This window comes from Pelodiscus sinensis, chromosome 1 (assembly GCF_049634645.1).
Source record: "Pelodiscus sinensis isolate JC-2024 chromosome 1, ASM4963464v1, whole genome shotgun sequence".
NCBI classification, from domain to species: domain Eukaryota; kingdom Metazoa; phylum Chordata; order Testudines; family Trionychidae; genus Pelodiscus; species Pelodiscus sinensis.
The window spans coordinates 88,471,625-88,496,453 of record NC_134711.1 but is presented as its reverse complement, the minus strand read 5'-3'; the positions used below and the strand labels follow the sequence as shown (position 1 = coordinate 88,496,453).

The 24,829-nt window shown below is 46.4% G+C and overlaps 3 protein-coding genes across 9 annotated transcripts; 2 read left to right on the top strand and 1 right to left on the bottom strand.

Moving 5' to 3' along the window:
- The first annotated feature begins 56 nt into the window (after positions 1-56).
- On the top strand, positions 57-8,206 carry PHETA2 (PH domain containing endocytic trafficking adaptor 2). Of its 7 annotated transcripts, none has more exons than XM_075935827.1 (3): positions 61-241; positions 2,376-2,528; positions 3,689-8,206. In XM_075935827.1, the coding sequence occupies exon 3, from the start codon at positions 3,693-3,695 to the stop codon at positions 4,497-4,499; it is 807 nt and encodes a 268-aa protein (XP_075791942.1). In that variant the 5' UTR covers positions 61-241; positions 2,376-2,528; positions 3,689-3,692; the 3' UTR covers positions 4,500-8,206. The 7 variants fall into 7 exon arrangements, with proteins under 7 accessions (XP_075791975.1, XP_075791942.1, XP_075791952.1 ...); XM_075935837.1 differs by lacking the exon at positions 61-241 and adding an exon at positions 248-446; XM_075935846.1 differs by lacking the exon at positions 61-241 and adding an exon at positions 453-631.
- Positions 8,207-10,498: 2,292 nt separating this feature from the next.
- SMDT1 (single-pass membrane protein with aspartate rich tail 1) lies at positions 10,499-17,333 on the top strand. Its single transcript, XM_006120511.4, has 3 exons — positions 10,499-10,750; positions 13,639-13,778; positions 17,040-17,333. Exons 1-2 carry the CDS (start codon positions 10,595-10,597, stop codon positions 13,774-13,776), a joined length of 294 nt encoding a protein of 97 aa, XP_006120573.2. The 5' UTR covers positions 10,499-10,594; the 3' UTR covers positions 13,777-13,778; positions 17,040-17,333.
- Positions 17,334-20,386: 3,053 nt separating this feature from the next.
- NDUFA6 (NADH:ubiquinone oxidoreductase subunit A6) lies at positions 20,387-24,449 on the bottom strand. Its single transcript, XM_075935882.1, has 3 exons — positions 24,270-24,449; positions 21,646-21,761; positions 20,387-20,645 (listed from the first exon to the last, which is right to left on the bottom strand). The coding sequence occupies exons 1-3, from the start codon at positions 24,406-24,408 to the stop codon at positions 20,514-20,516; spliced, it is 387 nt and encodes a 128-aa protein (XP_075791997.1). The 5' UTR covers positions 24,409-24,449; the 3' UTR covers positions 20,387-20,513.
- Between the last annotated feature and the right edge of the window lie 380 nt (positions 24,450-24,829).

The window sequence follows — 24,829 nt, the reverse complement described above, 5'->3', positions numbered from 1 at the left end:
GGAGGCACGTGCTGCGCTGCTTGGGTTCTGCTCCTACGTGGCTCTCAGGACCAGACCGGGAGGGGGGGGGAGGGGAAGTGGGGAGACCAGCCCGGCCCCACAGTGTCATAGAAAACCCGGATCCGCTCGGAATCCTGGCGCCCGGGCCGGCGTGATCCCGGCGCCGCCCTCCGGGTTTTGTAGCGCGGCGGCCCCAGCGTGGAACTTAGGGAGCGGAGCGGGCAGCGCTGTGCCCGCGGCGGTGAGTAACACCCCGGCGCTAGGGGCGAAGCACAGCGGGCCGGCCAGACCGCCTGGGCGGGTAGCTGCCATGCCGCCTCCCTAGTGAGCGGGCAGAGGGCGCGGCTGCAGCAGCCCGGACCAGTGTGAAACGCCTCCGGCTAGTTCCCGCAGGGCCAGGCTTCCGGGAAAGGCCCCGGGGTAGGAGCAGGGCGCAGCGTCCCTTGGTAGGAGCCGATGGAAAGTCCTTTCCGCTCCCTTCCCCCCTTCCAGCCCTTTGTACTTGGCTCTGCCTGAGCTCCTGGCTGGGGGATTGGCTTCGCAGCCGGCCCCACTTGGAGAGCGCCTCTCCCCCAGTCTCAGCAAAGCTGACGGCCCTATGGCATCTCCCAAACAAGAGGCCCTAGTCCAGGTAGGCTCCTAGGGAAATCACATTGTCACGGAAGTCAGCGACAAAACTCCTGTGAACTTCCCCCATGCCAAAATTTTGTGATATACTTAGTCTTCTAGCAGCTGCTTGACTTGGCGCCCTGTGACCTTTTGGTTTAAAAAGCTGAGAGTGATATGATTCAGCACGGGACACTTTAAGTGAATTAAAAACTTGCTCAAAATAAAGAGGAGTCCTGTGCACCTTAGAGTAGGGCTGTTAAGAGGCATGTAACTAAATAACTGCGGGCTCCCAAGTCCTAATTGGCCTGCGGGCCGGATCTGTAAAGGCCCTTTTGCCCAGCCCTGATGTAATGTGTGTCCTGGATGGAAGAGAGTATTGACACAACAAAACTTCCCTTTCTGTGAGTTTGCTTGCATTTGAAATCATGGGCTTAGAAAACTGGCTGCAGCTACCAGCCACCCAGTGGTAATCACATCCTTTATGTGAACAAGATGATTGTTCTTTTTGTGTGTGTAACAGCGAAAAGATGGCAGGCCATTTGCAGACAAAGACAAAGTCCTTACACGGTATGGGATTTTTCATGTAAGGCTCAGACTTCTGTATAAATGCCTCTCTGTTGTTGGGAATGGGGATCCTTGAAGAGTTAAGGTGTTGATTTGCAAGTGATATGGGGATGAGGAAAATGCAGAGAAATTGTGGTGCTTGTATTGTGAGCAAGAGTGGCAATATCCTTATACTCGAAGGAGGTCCTTTGTACCAAATCCAAGAGCAGGAGTGAAGGCTGAATTCAGTAGAGCAATATCACCTCTGTCCAGCTTCTATATTTCAAAGGGAAACACTTTAAAATTCATTCTTCCATCAGCTACAGGCAGAATTGGGCCATGCAGGGCCGTGTTATGCTCCAGGATTTATTTCCACCATTCTCAGATATACAGCAGTTGACATGGAGAGTTGCAGGAGGGTAGTGGAGGCTTATTGTTTATTAACGGATTCCAGTGTCAGCCATGATTTATGAGCTGTCCATACACCTAGGAAAAAGCAAGGCTTGATTTCTCCTCTCACTTACATTGATCAATGGAATCACTTCTATCAGACGTGAAGGGAGAATTGGGCTCTGTGTCCCTGCCTGTAGAGCACTGCCTAGGGAGAACCACTTTGGACTCTAGCAGGGGAGGGGATTTTATAGCCTAATTGATAAGGCAGGAAGATAGGAGGAGGAGGAGGAGAATCCTGAATGCTGCTTGGGTTGGAGTGAAGGTTGTGGTTTATAATCCAGTCCAACCCTCTTGTTTTGTGCATTTCTTTGTCCTGAGTTTTAGCTGGAGAATATGTGCCAGCAGGCTGGCAGAGTGAAAAGACCTCACTCATAACATTATTTATGATTCACTGTATACAGCATGCTGATGGAATACGGAAATTCTTCTGGAAATACGCTCCCTTGTAAGAAAACAAACAAACAAACAAACAAACAAAAAAAGCTACCCAGGCTCCAGAATCAGCCACAAAACCTCTGTCCAGACTCTGTCTCAAAAGGAAACAGTACTGAGCCACACACAGCTGAGTTGGGATCCAATTTATCTCTAGACTAGAACTCCCTTGCTAGCCAATGGCTGAGTGTCTGAGCTCAGCACCTGCTGCAGTGTGGTTCAGATAATCCTGGTGAACATGTGCTCAGCTCTGTCACCAGTATGGATTCTGTTCAGGTTCCTTCTATTGACTTTATGATGGGGGATATGTATTTGAGTGATGTGACCTTGTACTTCAGTTCCAAGCTGCCCTCGACTCTGTGACTCTGTCTTCGGCACCTCCCCTCTGACTGGACATGGAGTGCAGAAGGATGGAGCACTGTGGATTCTTGTCAAAGAGCCATCCTGCTCAGGAAAGGGGCCAGTGACCTGCAGTCTGACTATCCTATCTGGTATGGCAAGATCTCTCCTTGTCCTCATCCCTGATCCTGTCTAAATGCTGGGCAACCTAGGCTGCAGCATAGAGGGAAAGAGACTAGGGGAGAGGGCTGCTGCTGTTCTTGTAGACGACAAGTGGGAGGACAGAGGATGCATTTGCTGCTGAGAGTAGGCATCAGACACTGCTCAGTTTGAAAATCACAGTGGCTACGTCTAGACTGGCATGATTTTCCGCAAATGCTTTTAACAGAAAAGTTTTTCCATTAAAAGCATTTGCGGAAAAGAGCGTCTAGATTGGCACTTTTTGCGGAAAAGCATCCGTGCCAATCTAGATGCGGTTTTGCGCAAGAAAGCCCCGATTGCCATTTTCGCGATCGGGGCTTTTTTGCACAAAACAATACCGCGTTGTCTACACTGGTCCTCTTGCGCAAAAGCATTTGCGCAAGAGGACTTTTGCCCGAACGGGAGCAGCATAGTATTTCTGCAAGAACACTGACAATCTTACATGAGGTCGTCAGTGTTCTTGCGGAAATTCAAGCGGCCAGTGTAAACAGCTGGCAAGTTTTTCCACAAAAGCAGCTGCTTTTGCGGAAAAACTTGCCAGTCTAGACGCAGCCAGTCTGTTTATCTTGTTCCATAATACTAGAGCGAGGGTGCACTCAGCAGCATTAACAGACAAACAATGTAAAAAGGATAAATGGAAAATAACTTTGTGACGTCCAATTAATCTGTGGAACTCACCATTGTAAGACATTATTACAGTAAAGAGTGACACTCACACACATTTAAAGAAGTAATTTTTTGAATAAAACAGAATCAGAGGCCACAGGTCGTCAGCTGGTGTAAAGCTGTCTGTCAGTGGAGCTGTGCAATTTTTTGCACTAGTTGATGATCTGGCTCAACATCTGTGTCAACACTTGGATTAAACATTGCGCTGTAGACATCAAGATGATTATTTACTGGAATCTGGATGATGTTTCTCCCTGTGATCTTGTACTGCTCAGTAAGGTGCAGCATGTATGTGTATGTGGTATTTACACCATCCTCTTTAATATTAAGCCATGATTGCTAAGCAAAGGACTGGACACTGTACTAACTGGCTCAGTAGTCTAGTCCAATGCAGGAGCTGCTCCTTGTATTGACTCTTTTGTGTTGTCTGATTTTGCCCTGCCAGGACGATGAAGCTGAACGAGCGAAGTGTGGCACATTACGCCACATGTGACTCTCCGGCAGACCATGCTGGCTTCCTTCACAAGCGCGTCGAGCGGCACCACCACCACCACCATCACCATACCACTTCCTACCACCGGCGCTGGTTCATTCTCAAGGGCAACCTGCTGTTCTATTTTGAAGATCGTGACAGTCGGGACCCCCTGGGGCTTGTTGTGCTGGAGGGCTGCACCGTGGAGCTGTGCGAGGCTGCTGAGGAGTTTGCCTTTGCCATCCGCTTCGATGATGCCGGTGCCAAGGCCTACGTGCTGGTGGCTGACAGCCAGGCCACCATGGAGGCCTGGGTGAAGGCATTGTCACGAGCCAGCTTTGATTACATGCGTTTGGTGGTGAGAGAGCTGGAAAAACAGCTGGAGGATGCTCGTAAGAGCTTGGCTGCCTGCCGCAAATCTCCAAGGAAGTTGTCATCTGGCAGAAAAAGGCATTTGTCCAATCCTGCTATGGCGCCCGTCCAGGAACAACCTCCCATCTTGGAGAACGGTTATTCTACATGGGGCTGTGGTTACATCCCTGCAGGGGCATCCTGCTCTGACCACAACGGGGGGTGTTCCAAGCCTCCACCTTTGCCTCCTCGCCGGCGCTTGGCAGCTGGCAGTGGATGTGGAGCACCCGCCTTTGGCCTTGCTCTGACTGGGCAGGAAAGCCCTGTGTCTCCGGAGACAGTGTGTTTTTCCAAGCTACACAACTGGTATGGTCAGGAGATAGCAGAGCTAAGGAGGGAGTGGATGGAAAGCCAGAGGAGCAAGGAACTGTGATCTGCAGGAGGCAAGGCATGGAGTGACACGTAAGCCCATTCTGAGAGTATTGTTGCTGTGCTTGGTGATCTCTTCCCCCATCCAGGAAAATAGCCAAATAAGGGACAATGTTCTAGCTCCTTCCTTTCTAGAATCACAGTGTGCTGGGTGAGTGGCTCTGGGATATAGGAGAGACACAGATCTTCCCAATATCTTGTTTTCACTTCTTGGGTCCCAGGCAGTGTGTGTTTCTCTGACGCATATTGGAGCAGGGCTGGAAAATGTCGGGAGGTCTAGATTTTGAATCTTGGATGGAGGCTATGGAGTGCAGAGAGGGATCAGACTAGCACACACAAAATGGGCATCACTCTTCTTTCATCCAGAGGGCTGTTTTTATCCCATACCAATCTGAGGGAGTGGATTGAGTGGTGTGTTTTATTGTTACCCCTTCTTTGAACAATCCCTTCTGATTTATCCTCAGCAACCAAATCTTTGCTTAGATTAGAGGTAAGGAGCATCTATTGCCTGTTAGTTTTTATAAAATGGTTTCTTGTGTCCCTCTTATGTGCCTTCTGAGCCACAGAACTATCAATGGTGAATTAAGACTGGATTGAACAGAGTGGCTCTGAAGAGCACCTGAAGCTTTGTAGCTCTCCCACTATGCATTGGCCTGGACTCAAGCAGATTTTGGGCCCCATGGCTTTGCCTGGTCCAGGGGCCATATTTCACCTTAATCAGTCCCTGGTGATGTTTTATGCCTGTTTCATTCTGTCTGATTTGAGTGGTCTCAGATTGGTCTCCCAGACTTCAAAACTAGGATCGATTCTTGTACAGTATATACAATAATGCATTATAGCATAGGTTGGCTACAGAGATGAAATGTAAAAGGCCACCAAAGGTTCTGGATCACATGATCGAGTCAAGCATAAGTGCAGGTGCAACTCAGTAACCAATTGTTATTTACACAAGCCTGTTGTAGAACCTGCCATCCCCCAAAAATTCTTGACAGAGGTGAGGGGTTCTGGGATCTGTGGGTCACTGCCCACCTTGTTGCATGTTATAGAATAAGCATAGCTACAAGTGTATTTAATTTGCTGTAGTATTTATGGAAGATAAGGGGATGCAATGAGGGGCAGGGTGGTACTTGGGTGCACCACCTGTCACTTCATAGGCACAATGAACTGTATCATAAGAGTGATGAGCAGTTCCAGCTTGTGCATTGTTAGACTATTGGTACACTTCTTGGCAGGTTGAAGCATTCAGCCTTGTTCTTCAAAATGCACTGGAGAAATTTCCAAAGGCACAAAAGAGAATCAGACCTCCAGCTTCAATTGCCAACTGTGCCTAACCACCATTTGTACCTTTGAAAATCTCCCCTCAGCATGGTGTACCAATATCCTTCCTCATATGTGCCCTGCTGTTGTTTACTGCTCTGTTAGGGGAAACTGGATCCTAAAACAAATAATCGTAGACAATCAAAAGGCACAATCTTGAGCTGTGGACAACACAACCTGTATGTTCACTGCTGCATTTTGTTTTTGTATGGCATTCTTTGGCTAAAATCTCCACCCCTTTACTTGTATCTGCTGTATTCATGAGTTAAATGGGACTTTGTCAACTAGTGCAGACTCCAATTTCTGTTCTGTCCTAGGATTATTGCCTGGGGTCGGGATGCAGAAAAAGTTTATAAATTAATCCAGAGAGAAATATTGTTGTGACTTTTTAAAGTCAACAAAAAGCAGTTGTACAGTGTTTGGAAGGTTAAGACTTATCTTCTACTGTGGAAAATCAAAAGACACCAGCACTGTCCTTGTGCCTGAGAACTAAGAAGAGAAAGTGACTTGAAAAAGAAAATAAGTAATCAAGCCAGTTTTGCCCTTGGAGCTGAAATTACAATGGTCTAATGGATTTGAAATCAGTTTGATTTTTAACAGTCTTTGTTTTAATAAGACTAAGTAGCATTAGTAATGCCGTTAAACGCTTTAATATTTTTTATTTTGCCTAGCCTTTTTACACAGTTTTCACACTACCTAGCTTCATAGCGTGTGTGTGTGTGTGTGTGTGTGTGTGTGTGTGTGTGTGTGTGTGTGTGTGTGTGTGTGTGTGAAACAGTTGTCTGTGAATGTGACCCACAGTATAATCTTCAAGCATCCGGTCTTTTTCTGATTTTTTTTTTATATATATATTTGATTCTTATTATCCCTAAGCCCTGGGAACCAGGGGCAAAATAATAGAGTGTGTGATCGTGTTTGGGATAATTTTTTCTTGTGAGTGATGAGAAATCAAAAAAAATGACTGATATTTGTGTTTGTTCTGCAAATGTATTCGTGACTTAATTTGGTTATGGGGTGGAGCATGAATTTAGATGCACTGATTTAGGGCTTTCCTCATCCCTATCTCACTCCAGTTCCATACTAGGCATTGGCACCTGTTGTCTTTAAAAATCACATTTGAGTCTATGCAATGAGCTGCTGATATGCAGTTAGTTTTCTCTGCTGGTTGAGCAAAGGCAAAAAGTGCTCCTTTTGCCAGGGGATCATTAGCTAGCGTGTGTTCACCACTGCCCTCTATTGGATAGAATGTCAAACCTGTTTATTGGTCCTGTTGACTTTGCCTTTGAACCACACCCCAGGCAGAAGGTCAGGATGTATATTCTCTGATATTGCACAGTTAAGTTAGCTAACGCACAATGCTGCCTTTGTATCTTCAGGCACAGGTCAACACAGGGCCAAGGTATGGCACTGAATGCCAGCACAGTTTGCCCTGCAACAAACTGAGATACAGCTTTTAGCCAAATTTTCTCCCAATCATTCAGGTTGGGGCTGCTTATTTACCTCCCTCTTCTTCATAATTCTTTAACAGTGAAAATCTCTGACCAGAATTCCTAGCAAAAGATGATTGAATGTTTTCAAGTTTGTTGGATGTCCCTCTGAAGGAACTCAAACGGGGTTATTCTTTGCTATAAATCTTTGTTACAATACGAACAACTCTTTCTGTCATATATTAATGTTTCTATCATTTCAGTAATCAAAGGATGCTGGTTGTTCTGGTATGTTTTTCATGAACTCTGCCAAATATGGGGTCTGATCCTGCCAAAGTATTAACTAAAGTCATTGTAGTCTTTTGAGGGTGCTCATTTCCAGACCTGTTTGGTTTATAGCTTTATTTATCTGCACTTTGTTGTTAAAAAAAAAAACCTACTATGATGTTTGCCACTTGATTCAAATTGAGACAGGGCTGATAGTAATCAAAATATGTCACTTGGCTGGTGGAGCCACATAAATTTAGAGTTGCAGACTATGTCTCAGTGGCATATTTGTTCCCAGTCAATTGCAGGGTTTTGGGGCTTTTTTTGGTGACTTAATAGAGAAGCCAAAGCTTCAAATAGGCCTGCTCACCTTGCAGGTGACATCTCCAGACAAGTAACAGGAAGTGACAGTAGGAATCTTGGATTAAGTGGAGATGAGTCTCCAGTGCTAATTAATCACTCGCACCAAATTCACTTATAAAGTCTGGACAACTTAATAAAGAACACTAAGAACTATTTGTGGTATGTTTTTCCACGGTTATTTTAAAATGTTTAAACTTTAAGTAGATATTGTATTTTTGAAAGAGGACAGTTTTGCATGACCTTTATTTTACACAAAACAGTATGTTACTGTACATTTAATTCTTAACATTTGTATTTTAAGCTAGCAATGTTGAATAAACAGGTTTTGAAGTTGTAATGTGTGTTGATATTGAACCAGAGTTTTAAATGACCTGCAACATCAGGGTTGCCACAGCATAACAGCTCTTGCCCCCTCACAGCTCATTCACAGATATTCAGCTTCTCTTTTCCTTTAATTACATGCTCTATTCAACACACTGATGCACCTTCTGTATGAAGTTGTGTAAAATGTTGTGTTTTGAACCAGGCTGTGGGGGAAAGTAATTTAAATTACCTGGGGGGATGGGATTACAGAGCCCTGTATATACTATATGCCAGCACTAGCACTATTGTAGACTGTAGCAGCTATTTTACACTGCACAGCAGTGTACAGAACCAAACAGATCAAGACATCAAATGAAGAATCTGATACAGACTTGGATAGATTCCCAATATTCTCTACTCTAGCAAAACACTTTATCGGTATAACAGTCAAGCAATAAGGGCCTTAGTTTTATCTGAAAGGTGGCAACACAGCATCCTTTCACAAGAGGCTGGGGTACTGATACAGTGCTGACTCGGAGAGAAGCATGCCCTGTGATGCTTCAACACTTCCTGCTGCACACAGGTTCCTGTTTAAAGGTCTTCCCTCCAAACTCTGACCTAGGCTAGTCTATGTCATCTGATGAGAGTGCCACAGCCATGGAGAAACAGCCTGTCTGGTCAGGCTTTTTCTGTTCATTAAAGAATCCCTAGTCCATCTTGCTGTGTCAGCGGTTGCCTCTTCAGGAGTGTGGCTCAGGAGATGTGACAGAAATTCCAGCAGAAGCATAGGGTCCTTACAGAGCCCACTGTGACTCAAGAATTCCTTAATGCCCACTGGGTCATAGGAATGTCCAGACATTGGTGCGTGCATTCTTATTCACCAAAGAATGTTGTGTGAAGTTTCAAGTGAAAGCTGGATTCCCACTGGTCATTAATATAGTTGCAAACATGTTTATATGCTCAAACTAAGTTTGTAGATTCTGGTAGAGAAACAGGTTTTCTGTTAGACAAGAGATGATTATTCACCAGTTTCTCAGGACACAGAGATCTGCACTAACATCTCTGGATATGGATGCAGATATCCACAGCTCATTTGTGCGGATATGGATGTGAATACAAATAATGTATCTAGACTAGAACCCTGCAGATGTCCAACGGATATCCACTTTATATCCATGGATGTTAATGCAGCTATCTATGGCTCATTTTTGTGGATAAAAAATTTGTAATCATATAGGGCTCTATCCATTTATATATGAAGTCAACAGATAAATGTGAAGTAAGCAACAGTACCCAGAAAAATTAAGCCATGGGTGGTTACCCTATAGCTTAACTGAGTAAACTTTGATATAAGTAGAAGGCAAAGACAGGACACCCTTTGTTCTGCACCTTGGAAATAAATGAGCAGTGTATTTACATACATTTAAATGGATCTCAGCCAACTGTGGCTCAAATGCTGGTGAGGACTTTGAGGTTGGGAGACACTTCTTTAGCGAAGCAGATAACTTGTTAGTCTCTAAAAAGAATGTTACATCTATTGGGCTGTGTCTACATTGGCAAGATTTTGCTCAAAAGCAGCTGCTTTTGCACAAAATCTTGCCGCCTGTGTCCTCTGGCTGCTAGTATTTGTGCAAGAACACTGATGTTATACTGTATAAAATCAGTGCTTCTTGCGCAAATTCTCTGATGCTCCTGCTCAGGGATAAGTCAGTGTAGACAGGTAACATCAATTTCTTGCGCAAGAAAGCCTGATGGCTAAAATGGCCATTGGCGCTTTCTTGCACAAGAGAGTGTCTACACTGGCATGGATGCTTTTGCACAAAGGCACATGCCAATATAGATGCTCTCTTGTGCAAATACTTTTAACGGAAAAACTTTTCCATTAAAAGTATTTGCGCAAAATCATGCCAGTGTAGATGCAGCCTTGTTGTATAGTTTGTGTAACTTTCACTTGGCTTTTGAATGGATAATCTGATTCCTGATTTTACTACAGGCTAGCTGAATGCTGTGCTGTTAAGCAAAGTGCTGACCCTGAGTTAAATCATACAAGTTCCTATCCCCAGTGTTCCCCCGGAGGGCAGCGGCGTTGGTATCGCTGGACGCTGTGCAGGGCTGTGGCGAAGGGACCGGCGCCCCCAGTGTTACACGGAGAGGCAGTAACAGCAGGCACAGCGCTGGGGTGGGGCAGCGCCCCCGTGACTGACTGGGAGGGGGGCACTGACACAGCCGCTGGAGGCGGGGTGCAGGTGACTCACAGTGCAGCAGCCCCTCCCTAGCCGTCATGCCCTCCGCATGCGCACTGCAGCCAGCACCCGCCTCAGCCCGCCGCCTTCCCCGTCATCGCGAGATTTGAGGAGGCACCGCCGCCCTGGGCGCGTCGCTATAGTGCCGCCGGCGGGGCAGGGCGGCCGAAGACAGGAAGATGGCGGGTTTGGCAGGACGCTTGTTGGCGGCAGCGGCCGGTTCCCGGGGGCGGGCGGGGCCCGCCGGGCTCCGCAGCGGCCCCGCGGTGACCGTTGTACCCTGGCGGGGCGAGATCGCCACCCGTAGCGGCGCCATTTTGCCCAAGCCGGTCAAAGTGAGTGAGGGGCGCGGGGCGTGGTCAGGCGCGCGGGGTGCGTGTGTGGGTGGGTGGATGGGGAGAACAGCCAATCGCAGATCGTGGTCAACCGCCGGTTAGTGTGAGTGACAGGAATGTTGGCCAATCGGGACACAAGCCGCTGTCTTGTGGGCGGGATTAAAGTTGAGGGTTATGCCCAATGGGAATGGCTCTGCAGAGGTGCTTGGAATGCGGAGCCGCTCTCAGGATGACAGCGCCTCCTCGCGGGGACGGGGCCAGGGCTGGGCCACAGCGCTGGCGCCGTTGGGGCGGGGAAAAAGCCAGGAACCGGGGGCGGGGCTGGGTGCTGGGGGCGAGTCCCTCGGCCCGTGGCGGGGCCCTGTTGCGGGGGGTCACCCTGTTCCCGGCCTCAGACCTCGCGTGAGAAAGTCTTTGCTGAGCCCTAGCCGGTCCCTAGAAGAGACGCGGGGCTGGTGGGGCCGGGGAACGAGGGTGCCAGATTGCACCGGGCCAGTTCAGCCCTGTGAGCTCAGGCTGAGACCCAGCCACCTCTCCTACACCGACTAGAGCGGGGCTGGGATCACTACTCGCCTAAGACACGGCCTAGGTGGCAATGCTGGAAATGGTATCGCCGATCACTTAGGTGTTCACCTGCCCAGTATGGTACTGGGGGCACGGAGCTGCAGTTGTTCAGCTACGCTATAAACCTAAACCCCTGATGCCTCTTAGCTGCAAATGCTAATTGTGAGAATAAGACTATTAAAGCCAACTTCAAACTCTGTGTCAAGTAGTAAATCAGCCATCCTAAAACTTCTTACAGTTTATAATACAGAAGGCCTTCACTTTCCTATTTTTGATGCAACAGAACTCTCCTTTTCTAGATGTAGTTCAGTGGTCCCCGTGTATTTAATCCATAAAATATCTTAGAATCCTGTAGGATGAAGGCTGCTGTAGACTAATCAAGTTGTTTCATATAACAAAACTCAGTGGATGAACATTAATTATGTCAACATTCTGTTGAACAGAATTCAATGTTGTTTTTAAATGACTACTTATTGGGTTTAATATCACCATTTCCTTAGGACAGGGGTTCCCAAACTTTTTGACACGGGGACCAGTACATTCATTCATGAGTTTTTGGAGGACTGATAACATTCATTTGCATATTTGCATATTCATTAAGCATATGATGAATATTCAAATAAGTTGTTTCTGGTCCTCCCAAAGTCCCCAGTGCCAGTGTTAGCAAAGCTTTGGATACAGTCACCCACAATATTCTTGCCAACAAGTTAAGGGAATACGGATTGGATAAATGGACTCTAAGATGGATTGAAAGCTGGCTAGACCAGGGTTTCCCAAACTTTTTACTTTAGTTGGAACCCATTTCTTTTCAGTACTGTTTTTTGCAGCCCAAAAATATAAACGCATATACCAAAAAAAAAAAAAGAATAAATTTTCAGTGTTTCACCCCCTGCCCTGCACCAATCTCCCCCTGTCAGCCCTGCTCCTCTGACAATCCCTCTGACCAGCCCCACTGCCCCCCGTCCAGCCCTGCTTCCGGCAGCTGATTCTCCCGTCCTCCTCCTCCTGATCTCCCCCAGCCAGCCCCCCCGGCTCCTGTCCAGCACTGGTTCCGCCGCCTGCCCTCCCCGATCTCTGCCGGACAGCCCCACTACCTCCAACCCTGCTTCTGCCGGCCGCCCGCCCAGATCTCCACGGGACAGCCCCACTGCTCGGTTCTCCGCGGAACAGTCTCGCTGCCCCCCAGCCCTGCTTTCGCCGCCTGCCTGCCCTGATCTCCATGGGACAGCCCCGCTGCCCCCAACTCTACTTCCCAGTGGCCGGTTCCCCCCAGCCGCCCCATCTGCCTCCCCCCGCTCTGCTCCTCTCCCAACAGCCACACTGAGGCCCGGTATTTTTTTCCCATGGCCCGGTACTGGTACCAGGCCGCAGCCCATAATTTGGGAAACATTGCCTTAGGAGATTGTTCTAGCTACTAAAGTCCCCTCTGCCCTAGGGATGTTGAATTGCCTGTAATCGGCTAATCGAGTAGTCAATGGAATTTCCATCAACTACTAGATAAGGGGGAAAACTGCAGAGTTGAAGCTGGTCTGCTTTTGAAATGTATTAAGAGCTACCTGGCTCTTAATACATTTAAAAAGCAGAGGTGCAGCATCTGGGACCCGGCAGAAGCTGGGAATCAGCTGATTCCCAACTACACCTTTGCCTCCCCCGCCATCCCAGATGGAGCTGGGGAGGAACCATTTTTTAAGCTGCTTCCTGCCCTTCCCCCTTGCTGCCTCTCTCTGATAGAGGCAGCAAGTGCAGGGGGGAAGCAACTAGTTGCTTATATCCCTGTTTTCTGCCCAATAAAACATGTCTTGGGAGACCTTATGATATGCAGTGGAAATGTTAGAAGGCACGTTATATCCATGTTTCCAAAAGGTACTACAGCTTTGCAAAAACTAATAGCACAGTTTGGAAATATGGGTAAAATACAGCATGATCTCATATATGCTACAAGATTGTACTATATGTTTGTTTAGGAACAGAGTTGCTGTAGCTGGATATCATAATATAAAATATATTTACATTAAAGAGGAAAGATGTTTTAGTCCTATGACTCTTAATTTTATCTCTTTATCACCAAAACAATTCTTCTGATTCCTTATATGCTTAATTTTTGTTCATTGTCATCTTTAATCAGTTTTGTTTCTTTTCTCTGAATTCCTTCTAGGTTATTAATATCTTTCTGAATGCTCAAAACAGAACAGTGGTGGTCTCAGCAGTTTAGTGTTTCCTCCTTAACTCTGTCTGGTTAGTCCACTATTAGATTAATGCACATCAGTTGATTCAAAATGGAACTTGCTGATAGAGATTACTTTGTTTTGACTGAATATGTATAGATGCCCTTTGGCCTTCTACGAGTATTTACCATTGTGATCCCTTTCCTGTACGTCGGGACTCAGATCAGTAAGAATTTTGCAGCCTTGCTCGAGGAACATGATATCTTTGTCCCAGAGGATGATGATGATGATGATTAAAGGTATGATATCAGTACTGTACCACTAACAGTTCAATTACTTGTATTACCTGTTTGGCTTGGGAGAGGGAGGGGATTATGTGATGCATAGTGCTCCTGCTTTGGAAAACTGCTGCACATTCAGTGCTGATGGTTGATCCTATAATAACCTGCAGGTGCACTCTTTCTTTGATCTTGAGGTTAATCCGTGGTCACCAACAGGTTGATCGCCACGCCTCGACCAGTCGATTGAGAGGCGTTCGTGCCCCCTCCGCCCCATTTTCCACCCACCCTCGAGAAGCCCCACTACCTACCTCCTGCAAAACTGGAGGTAGTTTCTGTTTCCCGTGGGTGGACAGAAGTCCTGCAGCTTAGCACCACTTCCGGGGATTCCGGAAGTGCGCTGGCTGCTCTGCCAGGCGTGCTGTGGGAGGGGACGTTGGCTCTGGAGGAGGAGAATAAGGACTTCCCTGCACCAGCGCAGGAGGAGTGAGTTGACCCCTGGGCAGGCACACACAGGCTTTCCCTGTGCCGCGGGGGGGGGGGGGGGTTGGCCCCACAGCAGGCATGTGCAGGGTTTCCCTGTGCCACGGGAAGCGGGGAGTTGGGCCTGGAGGAGGCATGCGCTGGCTTCCCTCTGGGGAGGGAGGGGGGGAATCCTGGGAGGAGGTGGATGCAGGGGACTCTCTGCCTCCACTGGTACCCCGCCCCCTCTCCCCACTGCCCACTCCCCTGTCCCCAGCCGCAGAACTCTGTCCCCCTAGCACCTTGTCCCCAGCTGCAGAACCCTGTCCTCTGCTCTCCCAGCACCCTGTTCCCTCTCCCCTGTCCCCAGCCACAGAACTCTGTCCCCACTGGCACCCTGGCCCCTGCCAAAGCACCCACTAGCACCCTTCCTCAGTACTATGTCCCCTGATCCCACCAACACAGTTGGGGCCACATTAGTGAAGCTTGCGGGGGGGGGGGGGGAGTTGGAAGAGGGTTTTTTTGCATCTCACTTGTGTGGCCCCAACTGACTCTTCTTGGGTCAGTGACCCCTGACTCAAAACAGGTTCCCTGCCCTTCTCAGACATAAAGACAATGCAGACATTTTTTGTTTGACACAGTATTTTATTTAAAAATGAAGCCTGGCCAGCAAACCCCCAATTGGGGCCAAGTCCCCATCTAGCCACAGCAGCATAACAGTCCTGCACTTCCCTTTCCCCCAGACTCTACATCTGAACTTATCATACACTGGAACCCCCTGTCCTGAGCCCCTCACATACCCCAACCCAAATTCCTGAACCCTCACATCCAGAAGTCTGTGGCTTGCTTAGTACCCTAACCCTACATCTGACCCCAACACTGCCCAGAGTGGCGCCCCCTTCCTGAGCCAGTGTCCCTTTATCGACCACCTTCTGCATCCAGATTTCCTCCCAGAGCTTGCACCTCTCACTCCTTCCCACACCCACATCCCTCATTCCCACCCCAGAGCCTACACATCCTGTCTCAACACAGTGAAGGTCCGGCTAGACCGCAGGAGTTTTTCAGGATTCCGGAGATATCCCAGAAAAACACTTCTGCATCCAGGGATGCATTTGTTCTTCCGCTTCTTTTAGTGGAAGAGCAAACATGCTCTTTCAGTCACCCCTATATTCCTCTTTCCACGAGGAATAAGGGGGCTTCCAAAAGAAGAGGTTTTTCTCACATTTGGTCCAGTCTAGACAGGCCAAATGTTGGACAAACCTCTTCCTACAGAAGAATTGGGGGGAAAAAAGCAGCAGAATAAGGGTTGGGGATAGCAAGTGATGGAGAGGAGGAGAATAAAGAGGGCGGGGCTTCAAGGAAGGGGCGAGGCAGTAGATCTTGGCTTGTTCTGTCATTTAAAAAGTGATCTTGGATGTAAAAAGGTTGGAGACCACTGGGTTAACCTAACATTTAACTAATTAATTAAGTGGGATCTCACTGTTCCAGCCTCCCAGCCTGCAGGTCTCCTGATCCCAGACCTGTGCTGGGGTTCAGCCTACTTGCCAGCTTTCAGCCCCAGCCTCTTGGGGGTGGCTGCCAGGAGCATCCCGCTGCCCATGGTAGGCCACAGGCAAGGGGCTGCTCCCAGGGAATCAGTTAACCATATTTTAGTAAGTATCACCTGGGAAAGGTGATGCTTACTGGGTAACTGCTTGCTAGGGATGTTAGTATATAGCTGTTCAAAGATTAACTGATAAGCCTAGGTTTGTCGCTAATCCAAATGACATGCATTCTCCTCTCCCCCCCCCGCTACCTCTGTATCAGAGGCAGCAGGGAGGTGGAGGTGGCGGGGGGGGGGGAACAATGCCAGAGTAGCCTCTGTCCACAGTGGGCCCAGGCTCGCTGCCGACAGAGGCTGCTCTGTGGGATACTGGCGCAGCCTCTGTCCATGGGGAGCTTGGACCCTCTGCAGATAGGGGCAGCAGTGTGGGGTGGCAGGGGGCGCCGAGAGTGGAGCCAGGAGTGCACTGGCTGCCAGCCATGTCCCATGGGAACACTGAATAATTGTGTAATCACTAAGATTTGTTGTGGTTACATGATTATTAAACGAAACAATATCTAACATCCCTTCCGCTTACCCATTTGCATACCATTCAGTGAGCACCAGGAAAGTGGCATAAAATGAAATGAGGGTAATATTTTATGTGGAATGCATGTGTTTCCTTCAGCGGTTCAACAGCATAAATATTCTATACTTTTTCTGTATCAGTTTAGTTCAATACATGCCCTTTGCTAACCCTCTTTTCCATGGTCCATCAACCATGTTTTCCCCTTAAAAAGTTTACAGTTTATATCAAATTGTGTGGCTGAAAACAGGGAATGCACCACTCAGCTTGAATTGTGTAGAGTTATCAGCAAAGGAAACTTGTTTCACATTACCTTGCTTATGGGCTTTGCCCTTGTTCATTATGTACTGGAACTAGTATTATCTAGTTCAGTGTTTCTCAACCAGTGGTACGAGTACCCTTAGGGGTACTTGAGAGAAACATCACCACAACTGAAATTTGGAGAAAAATGAATTAGTTTTACAGCGCTTTATTATTTTTTGTACTTTTTACACCCAAAAATGTCATTGCCCACCCGGCTACGATTAAGTTGTTTAAACAAATGTGTTGCAATGGTAGAAAAAAAAATTGTCTGAAAACTATAGGTAACTTTTTTTTTTTTAAAGGGGGTACTTTATATTAAAAAAAAAAGTTGAGAAACACTGGTCTAGCTGAAGGAGAGCATAGGGCTGTTCTATAGTGCTGGCTAACATTCCTTTGTACTTCTTTGCAGGACTATAATAAAAGAACAAGAGGGAAAGCCACAGACAAAGATCTGGTTTGATATCTGTCTCCTCATGCCACCTGCCTCATTTTAAAGAGGAAAGGAGGCACAGTTGGACCTCCCTCTGTACCAACGAATGTTCTCTTCATATCTGTGTGGCAATTGGAAAGGGATGTATATACACAATAGGTCCAGCAACCCTTGCCTGCTGTACCTTTCACCTCATGAGAGACTACTTGGGCTGATATAATGAGTATGGACAGTACAAATGATTAGATTACAAATAAAGAATGACAGACTGAACTATTTGTTTATTTTCGTGCTTGCAGCTCAGTTCCTGTTTATTAGCATTGATGCTTCAGACTTCATATGTTCTTATTTCTTTTTGGCTAAGGAAGGACTATAGTAGGCTGAAACTTAATGCATTGCTTAAAAACCTGTCAGTATATTATAGAAAAATAATTGTAATATGCCTGGACATTGCAGGCAGATTGTCATTTAAAGCAGGCCAATCATTGCAAAATGTCTCCGGACTTAAGAGTTACTAGACTGCTCCCATGCAACCTGCTGTAGCATTAAGTACTATCAACTTCATCTCATCCTAATAACATGCAACTTTAAGGTTGCACAGTTAAAATTCTTAAGTCATCTAATGCAAATGAAAAAACTCTAAATGCCAAGTGTCAGTGCAGCATGATGTGCACAATGTATGGTTTTATGGTATTTCATGAACAACAAAATATTCAGCTAGAATCTACCAGAAATTACTTCGTGTCTGCACTGAGGTTACATGAAAATGCCTATCAGGCACCTTTATAGTTTCAATATGTGCTATAAATTTAGTTTCCAAGACTTCGTTTTTAAAAGTAACTTACTATTAAATTGGCACAAAGACTCTGAAGATCTTACCTTTGCTACTTGTCTCAGAGGGGTAGCCATGTTAGTCTAACTTTAAAGAAAAGAGTAGTCCTGTAGCACCTTAGAAACTAACAAATATATAGTATCATGAGCTTTTGTAAAACCCACCGTCTCAGATAAGCCAAAACTGGACTACTTGTGTGTGGTTGGAATATTTTCTGCTAAGTTGTGCTAACAAGACAGCTTATTTATTGTTCTGATATCACAGAATGTGTTGGATGCCAGAGTTATGTGGTGATGTGGCTGCCGGAAAGCATCTCTTCTGTATAATGAATTTTATTTTCTTTCTCCGGAAGCCATACCTTGATGCTAGAAATCTCCCCTTATCATACCCTTTGTATCTCTTAATTCCCGAAAGGGTTGAGCTGAGGCCTCACCAAGAAATCTTAAATTTCATTGCTCCTTTTTAATCCTGAAATAGGCATAAAGACACCATTAATTTAATTTGCCTTCTGGCAGTGAATAAGTACCCACACTCATTCTTTCGGATCGGTCACTAGTCTGATTTGCCAAATAGTAACCCATCATGTTAATTGTCTTGTCTTGCAGAACTGTATCTAATATTCTATTGCTTTAGCTTCTAGTTCAGAGTATTTCAGGCTGTCTAGACTACGGGGTTTTTCAAGGATGCCAAAACTCTGCCACATCCAGGGAGTGTCTCTGCTCTTCTGTGTGTTTTGTTTTTTTGTAGAAGAGCAGATGTGCTCTTTCCAAAGCCCTGTCTTCCTTCTCCCACAAGAAAGGGCTCTTCTGAAAGGGGGAGGTTCCGAAATTTGGCCCAGTGTAGACAGAAAAGCCTCTTCCAAAAAAATTATCAGAAAAAGTATGCAAATTGCGCTCTGCAATTTCCGTACCTTTTTCTGATAAAGCCCCGTAGTGTAGACCACCTCAGAATGCTTGATTTGTGCTGCACTCTTGCCTACTGGAAGTTTACAGGTGATAGTGCAGCTTCTTAAATCCTAGCAGACACACAGTCCAACTGCCACAGTGGCTTGCTAGTTTCTATTTGGTGGAACTGATTCCTTTGCAATATGATCTATAAAAGGTTTACTACTACATACACCACTTTCTCTTTGTGATCTACCAAAATCAGCTAAGACAGTTCAGCTAATAATTCCCCATTTAAACATGAAGGTGTTGGTAGTAGATTGTTTTTAGAGGGAAGGATTTAGCCTCTGCCATGTACTTCTGTAAGTTCTCCGCTACTCAGTTTGACCTTGTAGTAACAATGCAGGCCACCTAGCTCTCTTCAGGCACTTGCCTACTGGGGTGGGCACTGATTGTTATAGGATTATTTTTTCAAAGGGGAGCAGATCTGTATGAAAGTGTTTATAATTTTAATATTTAGTTTCCCCTACAGCACCAGTCCCTATGACACTGAGCAGAAAATATCAAAGGGGAAAGCCGCTGTTAGTTCAGAGAAGGGATAAGTGATGTGAAGAAAATGGGGGGGAGGGGGGGGAGAGAGAAAATAGAGGCACAATTTGCAAAAAAAGGTGAGCCATAGACATAAAATGGGTATCTGAATTTGCAGGGTTCTAGCTATCATCTAGAGAGCTAGTTGCACTCTGCTACCGCCAGCTCAGTGATGAGGTATTGGTTGTATGCATCTTCAATGGTCCTTAATCTCAGAGCTGCTTGAAGACCTGTATTCAGAAAAGATTCCTCTTGCCATGCTTAGTTGGAATATAGACAGGACTATAGAAAAAACTTGGGAGACATGTTAACCTACCTTATCAAAGTTTGGGAGAATATTAATTCATGCAGCTATAGAAAAGGAGCTGTTTTGGTACCATTAAATTTGTCTTCAGAGTGCTGAATAAATATTAGTTTAATTCTGTACCACCACAGCATTCAATCATGGCTAATTCCATCACTAAAGACTGTTTGAGAAATTCCCTCCAGCACAATAAGTAGCTGAGTTAGCTACTGCTATTAGAGTTTTCAAAAAGTTGAATACACCAGCTTTAATAGGCTGTAGTCAGTTGCATAGGCAAGTGTTCAATAAATATTGCCGGGGGGCAGGAATCCAAGGCTGAGAGGGGTTTTTTTTTTTTTTAGACTTGACTTGAATAGCATACGCAGAATTAACAGCTAAGTAAAGTTAGCACTTTTTTGGGGGGGAAAGGGGGGCCGGGGGAACAGACACACTCACTGATCAACAGCTACCTCCAATTCAGTAACACACAGCCCCACTATAGAATTTCAGTACTGGCCAGTTCCATAAAGTTTTCTAATATCCTTCTGAGGTAGCTTCTCTTAATATCCTATACCCACATCAGGGAGAGTCTTACTTCACTAGAGGCTGAATCTAACTCAAGCTCCCAAATCTACTTTAGATCATTGTATTCTTGAGGATTGTTCTTTCATGCTACAAGATATTCCAGAGCAAGGACAATACTTGAAAGAGGGACAGGAACAGAAGACAGGATCCTTGCTGCACACAGCCCATTTTATTGGTAAGATGGATACTTTCCTTATGAATAATTTCAAAAGCTGTTCTCTACTATCAGAGCTTTATTTGCAGTCAGAGTGAAATACAGAATTAGTTTCAGTCCGTTTGTCTCAAGGGTCATGGCCCACATAAAACTTGGACAGAAAGTCCTTGGGTCGTGGGGTTTCTGTCTCATGGAAAAACCTCATGACGTGTGTCCGCTGCTTCCACACATTAATGGTTTCTTCCAATTCCAATTTCCCCTGCATTTGTACAAAAAGGAGCCACAGTTCATATATCAGTTCCCAGTTAGAGATCTTAAATAGTCTAATCCGATAAGAACAGAATACATAGTTTTCCATCTCTTAAAAAAACCTTCTGAATGCAAAGACACACTTCCACCGGTTAGTTCAGTTATGCAGGCTTTTTAAAAGTTCTCTATCCTCACCCATACAGCCTTCTAACTCTGTCCCATGAACAAGTACACTCAGCATTACCCTCCCCAGCTTTACTGATTTTTGCTATCCACCCCCACATACAGAGCAGGTGACTCAAACTGCTGGTTGTTGTCTCACAATCTGCACTCCTAGCTACCCACCTGCCTTTCAAATATCCACTCCAGCCTGGCAACAAGTGTCAAGCTACATAAGAGTGAAAGGCCAAGAACTCTTCATAGAAGTATTGTGACTTAGAACATAAGAACGGCTATACTGGGTCAGATCAAAGGTCCATGTAGCCCAATATTCTGTCTGCCAACATGGCCAATATCAGATGCCACAGAGGGAGGGAACACAACAGGTAATAAATGATCCCTCTCCTGTCACCCATTTCCTCTACTAGAAACTCAACACAAGATGAAACAAATACAAAATGTGGCAAATGGAAATGTTACTGTTGATGGAGTATTAGCATCTTTTATAGACACAGGAATCCTTAACTATTTCATCTGATGGACCATTTCTGTTTACAAATGCAGAACAAGAGACGTCTTATTAACTAAAGAATGCCTTTGTAATGTTTTGAATCTATTTTAAAGACCAACCTGTTCTAGTAGAGGATATAGGCAAGGAGCTTTTTCTCCTCTAGTATCTATGGCTGAAATACATATGCTTATTATATTACCCTGATATTAAAGGCTCCAATATCAAAAGTTCAGTAGAACAAGCTGAGATAATCAAAGAAATGCTTTCTCCACTACTACTTCTGTATGCTAATCTATACTTTGTGTATGTATAAAAAAAAAAGTATGTATGTTTGTTTTACCTTTATAACCAGCATGTCAATCAGTCTGGGGTCTGTGACATGGGCATTCTTCATGAACATCTCCCGCAGTTTATCACGCCCCTGTCTCACTGTGATATCAATCTGGTATACTTGTACTAGACAAAGAGCAGAGAATATTCAGAGGAGTCATCACCGATACTCTAAAGTTTTTTGCCACAGAAAGTCTCAATTTTGAATGTACAGAACACTGCAAAGAAAAAATTCTTATTTTTTTAAGATTACAATTTTAATAATTTCTATCAGAAATTGATCGGCCCAGTTTTGCAGACTTTTGCAGTTATAATACACATCCTGGCTGTGTCTACATTGGCACCCTTTTCCGGAAAAGGGATGCTAATGAGACACTTCGGAATTGCAAATGCCGCGGGGATTTAAATTTCCCCCGCGGCATTTGCATGAACATGGCTGCCGCTTTTTTCCAGCTCGGGGCTTAGCCAGAAAAAAGTGCCAGTGTAGACAGGGATCTTTCGGAAAATAAAGCCTTTTCCGGAAGATCCCTTAATCCTGATACAGAGGCAGCAGCTGTTGGTTGGCAACCCGCTCTCCGGGATCTGGCTTTTAAACCTGCAGTCCCACTCCTGAAGAGCCAGCTGCTGCCCTGCGCTGCTGAGTCATGAAAGGTGATCTGTCAGGCTAGAGGGAGGTTAGTAGTGGAGTTCCTCATGAATTGGTGTTGGGACTAATCTTATTTAATATTTTCATTAATGAAAATGTCACAAAGGGGAAGTACGCTAATCAAGCTTGCAAATGATACAAAGTTGGGAAGTATAACCAATACAGAGGAGGACTGGAATGTCATAAGATCTGGATGACCTTGAAAACTGGAGTATTATAAAAATAGGATGCAATTTAATAGCGCGAAATCATGTATTTAGGAACTAACACCAAGAATTTTTGCTATAAGCTGGGGACTTAATAGTTGGAAACGACAGAGGAGGAAAGATCTGAGTATTATTTGTTCATAGGATGACTCTGAACCGGTGATATCGTTTGGAAAATGATATGGAAAATGTTATGGAAAATTCCCAAGCCGTCCTAGAATACATCAAGTGAGACATTACAAGTAGAGACAGGGAAGTGATAGTACCATTATACAAAGCTGGGGGTGAGACCTCATCTGAAAGAGTATGTCTACACTGCCACCCTAGTTCGAACTAGGGTGGCTAATGTAGGCATTCGAACTTGCAGATGAAGCCCGAGATTTAAAAATCCCAGGCTTCATTTGCATGTTCCCGGGCGGGCGCCAATTTTAAATGCCCATAGTTCAAACTACCTGCCCATGGCTACATGCGGCACGGACCAGGTAGTTCGAATTAAAGCTCCTAATTCGAACTACCATTACACCTCCAAGGAGCTTTAATTCAAACTACCTGGTCCATACTGCATGTAGCCATGGGCAGGTAGTTCGAACTATGGGCATTTAAAAATGGCACCCGCCCGGGAACATGCAAATGAAACCCAGGATATTTAAATCCCGGGCTTCATTTGCAAGTTCGAATACCTACATTAGCCACCCTAGTTCAAACTAGGGTGGCAATGTAGACATACCCAAATAGTGTGTGCAATTTTAGTCTCCCACATTTAAAACAGGTGAATTCAAACTGGAACAGGTGTCAAGAAAGGCAACTATGGTGATCAGAGGATGGAAAACCTACTTTATGAAAGGAAACTCAAAGATCTTGGCTTGTTTAGCCAATCGAAAACAAGACTGAGGGAAGAGAGGACTGCTCTCCACCAGAGGGCAGGAAGAGGAATCATTTCACTTAAGTGGCAATGTGGACAGAAGAAAAAGTGGATATATATCCACAACCAACAAATTTAGATTTGAAATTAGGCAAAAGTTTCTAGCCATCAGAGCAGGGAAGTTTTTTTTGGGGGGGGGGGAGGGGGAGAAGAACCCCTCTCCAAGACTGAGCTCAATAAGTTTACAGAGGGGAGGGTATAAAATTGACCCCATGATCACTTGCATGTTTAAACTAATGCAAATAGTGAATTCTCTGTAACTTGAACTGTAGCAGGTCAGACTAGAAACTGATGATGATGGTCCCGCCTGACTAACTTAATGTGACTAGACTTTAAAGACTCCAAGGTTCTGATCCCAGATTGGACAGAAGTGGTTCACTAAAATAAAAATTTACTTTGTAACATGTCAATGGTATATGCACCCTGTTGGATAATTTCTCCACTGCTGAATGGGGAAGGCAACCCATACAAAGTATTTAGTATCCAAAGCCATCAGGATTACAGGGGGGAAGGCAGCTGTACGAATAAATAACCTCTTTAGAGCTACCCCTAGCCCCATTTGAATTTTCAGGTGCTTCACAAAGAGAAGAGCCTATCACCATTCCGGTTGCACAGACGGTGGTAGGAGGCAGCCAGGCAGAGGGACATGCCCAAGGTCACACGGCAGGCCAGTGGCAGAGCCGGGGCCTGGGCGAGCTCCAGCCTCGCACCCCCGAGACACTGCACGGCTCGGTAGCAGAGCCCCGCCCCCGCACTTGTACCCCAAGGTCTGCTCGGCCAGGCGCCCGGCAGGGCAACGGAGGGGCCCGAGGCGCTGTCCCGGGGAGGGGGGCCGGGTCTGCTCACGGGGCCGCCCTCACCGGTATGCGGCACCTCCCGGTACCAGGCGCGGTACAGCTCCCGCACCCGCCGCTTCGCTTCGCCCAGGTCCCGGCTGAAGATCGGCTTCACCGCCGCGCCCGCCGCCTTCCCCACCTGCCCCGCCCCGGCCGCCGCCATCTTCTTGCTGAACAACGGCGGCCACGCTCCTTTGCTCCGGCCAGTGGGCGGGGTCTTATGGAGCGCGGGCATCTGACTGGTTTGTACAGCTGCCATTCCCCACCTCCTCACAGCGTCCACCCACGCCGGCAAGCGATTGGGCGATGTCCGAGGACCTGAGCTCTGATTGGACGGGAGTGGCTGCTACTCAGCCTCGCCGCTGCTGGTTGCCGGGGTTACCCTCGCGGCGGGCCGGTCCCGAGGAAGAGCTGAGGCGGGTGGGATTTGCTTTCTCGCCCCCCAGTGGCTGGGGTGGGCGCCGCAGGCCTGCGGGGTCCCCAGCCCCTGTTAACCCTCCCCGTGCTGGAGGCGCCCAGGCCCGGCGGCGAGTGGAGCGCGCTCCGCCTTGTGGGTCACTAGCAGCGCTATGGAGCCGCTGCGC